The sequence below is a fragment of the Mandrillus leucophaeus genome, unplaced genomic scaffold (assembly GCF_000951045.1).
Source record: "Mandrillus leucophaeus isolate KB7577 unplaced genomic scaffold, Mleu.le_1.0 Scaffold714, whole genome shotgun sequence".
Taxonomy (NCBI): domain Eukaryota; kingdom Metazoa; phylum Chordata; class Mammalia; order Primates; family Cercopithecidae; genus Mandrillus; species Mandrillus leucophaeus.
This window is the reverse complement of record NW_012107742.1, coordinates 1,035,948-1,044,020: the sequence shown is the minus strand read 5'-3', so window position 1 is coordinate 1,044,020 and position 8,073 is coordinate 1,035,948. Positions and strand designations below refer to the sequence as shown.

The 8,073-nt window shown below is 43.3% G+C and overlaps 1 protein-coding gene and 1 pseudogene across 1 annotated transcript; both read right to left on the bottom strand.

Moving 5' to 3' along the window:
- Positions 1-2: 2 nt before the first annotated feature.
- LOC105528400 lies at positions 3-827 on the bottom strand (annotated as a pseudogene).
- A 3,262-nt stretch (positions 828-4,089) lies between these two features.
- On the bottom strand, positions 4,090-7,271 carry LOC105528374 (protocadherin beta-18). Its single transcript, XM_011965106.1, has one exon. It carries the CDS (start codon positions 7,057-7,059, stop codon positions 4,693-4,695), a length of 2,367 nt encoding a protein of 788 aa, XP_011820496.1. The 5' UTR covers positions 7,060-7,271; the 3' UTR covers positions 4,090-4,692.
- Between the last annotated feature and the right edge of the window lie 802 nt (positions 7,272-8,073).

The window sequence follows — 8,073 nt, the reverse complement described above, 5'->3', positions numbered from 1 at the left end:
CCCGGCTCGGCCGCCCGGGGCACCAGCTCGGTGCAGGGCGCGGAGCCGTTCTGCAGCGGGTACAGCACGAAGGGCAAGTTGTCGTTGGCGTCCAGTACCAGCACCTGCACCAGCGCCTCGCTGCTCAGCGCCAGGAAGCCGCGGTCTGTGGCGCCCACGCGGAACTCGAACCCCTGCAGAGACTCGTAGTCCAGCGACCGGAGGACAAACAGGTGGCCGTTTTCTGTGTTGATGGAGACTAGGGAGGCGAGGGGCAGGTGCGGGTTCGGTGGCGGCAGCAGCGAGTGTGTGACCTGGGTGTTGGTGCCTGTGGCGGTGACGCTGCCAATGTGCAGGGCGGGGCTGTTGTTCTCGCTGACGAACAGGATGTAGGAGGTTTGGGTGAAGGCGGGAGCGTTGTCATTGACATAGGAGACCAGCACAGTGTTGTTGTACTCGGTTTTCAGCCTAGGCGTTCCCTAGTCCAAGGCTGTGATGGTGAGTTGTACTCGGCTCTAAACTCTCTGTCCAGTAGTCCTTCTGTTAACAGCCAGTAGAAATTCTCAAAGGAAGGTTTCAGCATGAACGGAACATCATTTTGAATTGCGCAAACTATTCTTCCATTTTCCCCAGAATCTCGGTCTGGAATGCTGAAAAGAGCTACCACATCTCGGGAGAATTTTCGCGGATGGGGCTTGTAAATGAAGCCATGGTCAGTTCTGGAGCGTTATGGTTGATATCTACCACCTGTATTATGATGGCGCATTTTCCATAAAGACCTGCCCCATCACAGGCTTTAATATCCACCTCATATGACACAATTTTTTCAAAATCTAATTTTCTGATCATTTTAATTTCTCCCGTTCGTTCATTAAGTGCAAATGTCTTAGAAATCTCTTCATCACCATAAAAAGTGAGTAGAATATTTCACCATTAATTCCCATGTCTAAATCTCTAGCAGAAACAGTGGCAACAAGGGATTCCAGGGGGCTGTTTTCTGATATCTGCACCTGATAGAGTGACAGCACACACTCAAGCGCATTGCCATTGATGTCCAAGGTTTCAAGGAGGACCAGAGCAGTTTCAGTTCTGGGAGAAGCCTCACCATTTACTGCCATGAGAGTTAACCCGAACTCAGCCTGCTCCTCCGGATCCAGGGCTTTGTCTAGAACCAGCTCTGGGTATTTTCTGCCTTCACTGCCATTTTGGGTGAGAACGTGGACATGGGAGTTGGGGTTGATGGTGTAGTTTTGAGTGTTATTGATGCCCACATCCAAATCTTGTGTGTTTTTCAGAGGAAACACAGTTCCTGGAGGAGTATTTTCCATGATTTTCAAAATAATTTCTACTTCTGGGAATACAGGGGAATTGTCATTTATGTCACTGACCAAAAGTTTAAACCTATATACCTCCAAAGGTTCTTCCTTTGGAATTGCAGCACACAAGGCTCAGTGAGGTCACACAATTCTTCTTCATTCAGTTTCTCATTTACTTGCAGGTCTCCAGTCTGAAGGTTCAGCTGAAAATATTTTTTTGTTACTGTTAAAAATGACCCGAGCCCTCCGCCGGGATATTTCTCCTACTTCTAGCCCTAGGTCCTTTGCTACATTGGCCACAAAAGAACCGCTTTCTGTTTCTTTTGCTACAGTATAAACATTCCGCTCCGCGCAAGTCTGAGACAGCATAACAAAGAGAAGCAGCACTTGCCTTATTCTAGGAAAATGCTCCTTTTCAGCCTCCATTTCTCCAACACCAACAGCATTCAGGGTCTGGATGCCTATGTTGGGTCAGTAGGCAGTCTGCTCTGGGAATCAATCCTTGCCACAACGCAATTTTCTGTTAAGAAAGCCTCTTTGATGGGTCTAATGACTGCTAGCACAGTAGATGAAGAGATTCATTCTAACACTTCAGGGGTATGAACTTAAGTGATATACTAGCTAAAGCTGGTTTATTATGCAAACTCAATAGGTAGCTTAAGGAGTTGTGGATAACTTATTTGTGAATATTGTCTAAGGACTGTGAGCTTGCTATGTTGAATTGTCACAGTATCTAAAATAATTTGTAAAGAGCATCACCATCTATTGTTAATGAGATACACACATGTTGAAGCTGAGAGTCACTGAAACCTTTAAGAGGGAGACAGCTAAGATCATGGATATAAAGGTTGAAGTTAAAGTAAAAAGTAAAATGCAGAAGAAAATATGTTAAGTTCACCTGAAATAGCAGGTTAAGCATATTCCCAACTGGAGAAGATCTCAACTCATTTTTAGTAAGCAATCATATATCTCTTGTGGATTCATTGGAATCCTGAAACCCTAGCATGGAACTGAAATTCTTACTTCTAAGGAAAGAGAAAACATTTTCGGGGAGGAGACTTGGGGGTCTTCCCAACTCTGCCAACTTTAACCAATGTTCTACTTACAATGCTTAAACAATATACACTATTATGTGTTCTGGTATTCTAATTACCTAGCTAACTGAGAAAACTGAGGATGAGCCAAGTGTAAGAATTGTGGTTTATATTGGTTTCTCTTAAGGTATAAATAGCTCAAATCAACATTCTACTTTAGAATGTTTTCTTCTATACAAACAAATTTGATTAAACTTTCAAAATATGAGAACATGCCAGTCACAGTCAAAATCTGATGGACAATTTTCCTTATAGAAATATATTGGTCATGGATCCAAATTCACTATTATGTGTCCAAGAAAATGCGTCCTGAACGTCTATGCATTTTTTAATATTAATGGGATAGAAGCTTGTACCTATGTGAGTAACCTAATGGATCAAAGTTAGTTTTTCATTCCCATCTTTCTTCTCTTGGTTAAAGTTTCTCCTTTCTAAGATCTTAGCTCCTAGGCTTGGCAGAAACTTAAATTTTTTCATGAGGTTTTCTAGCAATAGGGTATATTAATTAAATGTTTATTACTATAACTGAAATCATGAGTCAATCCATATTATCTATAAATTGAGATTATTTATGGAGCAAGAAGATTTTACATTACATGACAAAAATAATTTTGTTCACATTGAGCTTAACAAGCAATTTTTAAAAGAAAGAGTCTGCTAAGGAAGGTATGATGATCCCGAGAAAAGGTACAGAAACCTAAAACTTAACAATTTTAGTGTTATTACTATTATTTAAACTAAAAGTATTATTTAAAAGTATTATTTAAAAGTAATCCTGGGACATATAAAATAATGGAGGGAAAGTTAAGTTAATGAGACATTTCATAAAGCCCTTTGTAGCATTTTTCTGTTGAAAGACCTCATAAATTATTTACAAATTTAAATTTTATTACATAAGCCTCTAGTATATATTTGTTATCTCTAGGCTTGTACATCCTGTATTTCATTCATTAAGTTAACATTAGAAGCATGCAATAAAAGACCAGGGTTTCAAGGTAGATAGTCTAATTGAGTACTCAAGGTTGTACAAACCTTTCAAGTCTCTTCTGATTTCAAGAAATCCCACTTCAAGATAGGTTAAACAAAGGAATTTTACTATTAGCAATGGAGTCTTACTGTAGAACCCAAGGGCAATTAGACATTGGGGACTTAGGAGGAACTGAACTTAGGTGGACAGGTCTAGAACTAAGTAGCTATTTTAGTCTCTACTGTTTTCTAGGCTTCTGCCTTCTCCACTCTTATTCCTTTTCACTTTTACTTTCCTTCCATTTTCTCTCCCTCTTTTTCTCTCTATCTAGAAACTTATAAACATGGCTACCTCAGCACACGTTCAACATTTATTCAAGAGGAAAAAGTAGATGAACTATATCTCAATCACAAATTTAGGGGTTTGGAGAATGTAGCTGCTATTCCAGCTTAAATTAGGAATCTATCACAGGACCAATAAAAAGTGATCAGGGCTCTTGCCTATAATCCCAACACTTTGGGAAGCTGATGTGGTAGGATTACTAGAGCCCAGGAGTTCAAGACTAGCCCATGTGACATGGCAAGACTCCACTCCTTAAAAAAACATATGGCGGGGGGAGGTGTAAGAAAAGAAGGCCTGCAATGGAATAAGCATCACACTAGTGATCGCCTCTCTTGGGTAGTATAGAGAAGTTCTCAGACAAGAAAGGAGCATGAGCTGGATATATACATCTTAATCCAAACAAGGTTTTGAATATATTTAAATAAAACAACATCTACTAGCATATATATGGTTCACACATAATTATGAAAAAAAAAAACCCTCAGTACAGGAAAAATTCTCTGCAATGTTTGCCAGAAAAGTAGAATGAAAAGATCATAGGTTTTAAAAAAAGAAACCTAAATTAGATAACATCTTAGAAACCAACCTAACCAGATAACAAGCAATTATGTTTTTGTTAATATCATGCATTTACCTCTATAATAATATTCTCAATCATATAAAAACTGCTTTGGTTAGAGGATCCACAGTCAGAACACTCAGAAAATAGGAATGAGCCCAGTGTGCAATTAAACTTGAAGGGAAAATAATGTGTATGTGAACATATTATTTGAGGTTGTATTTCAAAACAATGACTAAGTAAATTCCAGCTTTCAATTTTTTCACGATTAAAACAATAAAAAATAGTCTTAAATTCTTGTAACTTCTGAAAACTCTTGAATAAAATGTAGTTACCCAAAATGAAAAACTCTAAATAACAAAAAGATTTCAAAGAAATAGACTCATTCTAAAAGTTCTGCATCATAATCAGATCCCTAATTGAATTCCATGCCATTCAGAAAGGTGGGGCTTTCTCCATTTCGCTGTCCCGGGGCAGCAGATTGGGAATTATCGGCTTCAGGAATTTGAACTCATTTGTCCCGGAGCCTCCTGTCAGACACACCTCGTACTGGTAGCTCTGGGATAGGGTCCCGGTGCCGCTCACGTCCACCAGATGTCCTGGAAAGGGGCCCTCGGGCACCGAGCAGCGGCCCACCGAGGCCGCCCTGCTCCTCCTGCACAGCCGCACCGCCACGAACAGGAGCACCGACAAGAGGAACAGCGACGACACCGAGGCCAACGCCACCACCAGGTAGATGGTGAGCGAGTCGGCCTGGGCCTGGGCCGGGGCCGCCTCTGGGAGAGGCAGGTAGGGCTGGGAGAAGCCGTCCACCAGGAGCACGTGCAGCGTGGCGGTGGCCGAGCGCGGAGGCTCGCCATTGTCCTTGACCAGCACCACCAGCCTGTGCTTGACCGCGTCGCGCTCGCTCAGCAGCCTGGCGGTGCGCACCTCGCCATTGTGCGCCCACACACCGAACAGCCCGGGCTCCGTGGCCTTGAGCAGCTGGTACGACAGCCAGGCGTTCTGACCCGAGTCGCCGTCCACTGCCACCACCTTGGTCACCAGGTAGCCCGGCTCGGCAGCACGGGGCACCAGCTCGGTGCAGGGAGCGGAGCCGTTCTGCAGAGGGTACAGCACGAAGGGCGAGTTGTCGTTGGCGTCCAGCACCAGCACGCGCACCAGCGCCTCGCTGCTCAGCGCCGGGGACCCGCGGTCTGTGGCGCCCACGCGGAACTCGAACTCCTGCAGGGCCTCGTAGTCCAGCGACCTGAGGGCGAACAGGTGGCCACTGTTTGCGTTGATGGATACCAGGGAGGGAAGGGGTAGGTGAGGGTCCTGGGACGGTAGCAGCGAGTAGGTGACCTGGGCGTTGGTGCCTGAGTCTCTGTCTGTGGCGCTGACGCTGCCGATGTGCAGGGCGGGGCTGTTGTTCTCGCGGACGAACAGAGTGTAGGAGGTTTGGGTGAAGGCGGGGGCGTTGTCATTGACGTCGGAGACCAGCACGGTTATGTTGTGCTCGGTTTTCAGCCTGGGTGTCCCCAAGTCGGTCACGGTGATGGTAATGTTATATTCATTTCTGATCTCTCTGTCCAGTGGGTGCTCTGTTACCAGAGAGTAAAAATTCTTGAAGGTAGGCTTCAAGACAAAGGGGAGGTTGTCCTGAATTGAGCAAACCATTCTCCCATTGTCTCCAGAGTCTTGGTCTCGTATGCTGAAGACAGCGACCACCATCTCAGGTGAAGAGTTTTCCGGTATGGGGCTGGTAAGAGATGTCATGGCTATTTCTGGCGGGTTGTCATTCACATCTACAACCCGAACTAAAATGTTTGATTTTCCAGAAAGGCTCCCACTGTCAATGGCCTGAATGTTTATGATGTAAGATTGAATAATCTCGAAATCTAGAGGTGCTTTTAAATAGACTTCGCCAGAAATTGGATGGATTTCAAATGTTTTCCGTACATCTCTGGAGACATGGGAAAATGAATAAGACAGTTCTCCATTTATTCCTGCATCTAAATCTGTAGCAGACACTTTGATGATCAAGGAGTCCAGAGGGCTGCTCTCAGGTACATGAACTTCATAGACTGGCTTCTCAAATTCAGGGGCATTGTCATTGATGTCCAGGACCACAACGTTAATCAGTGTAGTCCCAGACCTGGGCGGAGACCCGCCATCCACGGCTGTTAGCGTTAAACTAAGCTCAGACTCCTTTTCTCGATCCAGGGATTGGTCCAGTACCAACTCTGGATATTTTCTGCCCTCATCACTGTGTCGTAATTTAAGGTGGAAATAGGGATTGGGACTTACTGTATAGTTTTGAACACCATTCTTTCCCACATCCAAGTCCTGAGCACTATCTATTTGGAATACAGTTCCTAGAGTAGTACCTTCGGAGACTTTTAGAAGTATATGATTATTTAGGAACGTGGGAGTGTGATCATTTATGTCTTTGACCAAAAGCTCAGCCCGAAAAAATTGCAACGGATTTTCAAATAACACCTGGAAATGCAATATACAAGGCTCTGTGAGATCACAAAGTGCCTCTCGGTCCAGCTGCTCGTTTAAGAGCAAGTCGCCATTTTGTGGATCCAATCGCAAATAAGGTTTATAGTCGTCAAAGATGACTCTGGCGCCCCGTGCAACCAGGTCTTCCACATCCAAACCCATGTCTTTCACCACGTTGGCTATAAATGTGCCGACCTCCATTTCCTCTGCTGTGGAATAGCTCCAGGTCTCAGAACACACCAAAGACCCTCCCAGGAAAACAAAGAAAAGCAGCACTTGCCTTGTCCGCTGAGCTCTTCCCTTTCCCGGCTCCATGACTTCTTAGCCAAACGTCTTTCTGGCGAAAACGTTTCAACTCAGTCTCTAGCAGCTGTTAAAGTTGCTCCTCTCACCTGTCATCCTGGACCTTTGGGAATCTAGACACTCGTAATCCTGTCACGAAGGTGTTGATGGTGCCCTACCTTTTGAAAGCCTCTTTTCTCCTGGTTTCCCAGCGCTTTCAGTTCCCATGGTTAAGGGAAACCAGAGCATCTGCTGTTACAAAAAATTCACCATCTTATCCTGCAGCGCCACCATGCGACTCTGCAGACTTTCAGGTTTTAGATAAATTCCAATATGTTTCAGACAAAATATTAGTTTTTCTTGAGTGTTTGTCAATAAATTTAAATTATATTCTCCTCCTATATGCCTATTTTCCGAGTTGCATTTTTGTGATATGTGATGCTATTACCTTTCCATCATCAGCCACAATCTGCTACAGCTGTGGTATAATATAAGAAGCATATTTAAGATGTAGCCCCTGCCTCAAACGAGTTATGATCTCTCTGTGAAGACAATATATTAAACAACTAAAGATAGTGAAGAATACTCTCACATGTAATTGACTTAGTAGGCAAGAGATTTTTAGGAAAATTGGAAATGAGAATTAGAGGTCTTAGCTGTCTCCACAACTACTCAGAAAAGAGGAATGAGATCATCTACTTGAAAATGAACCTGGTATACGAAAACAGTTGCTTTGGAAAGGTTGGACATTTTGAGCTGCATAAATGGTACCATTTATTTAGGGATACTCAGTAGGAGACTTAGCTGGCAGGAGTAGAAAATAAATGCTCAAAAGTAGTGAGTAAAGTAAAACATTTCTGGTTTTTAATGTAAGAGCAAGTCCAGTTAAACATTTTTTTAAATGTGAACAAATTAGACCTCAGTTTAGTTGTGAAACTGAATTTCATCATTTGCAGACCCAGGCTTTCCATAGGCACAATTCTAAGTATGTCTATCTATCTATTAATTAATTAGTTTAGCAGATAGTTATTGAGAATATACTTTGTG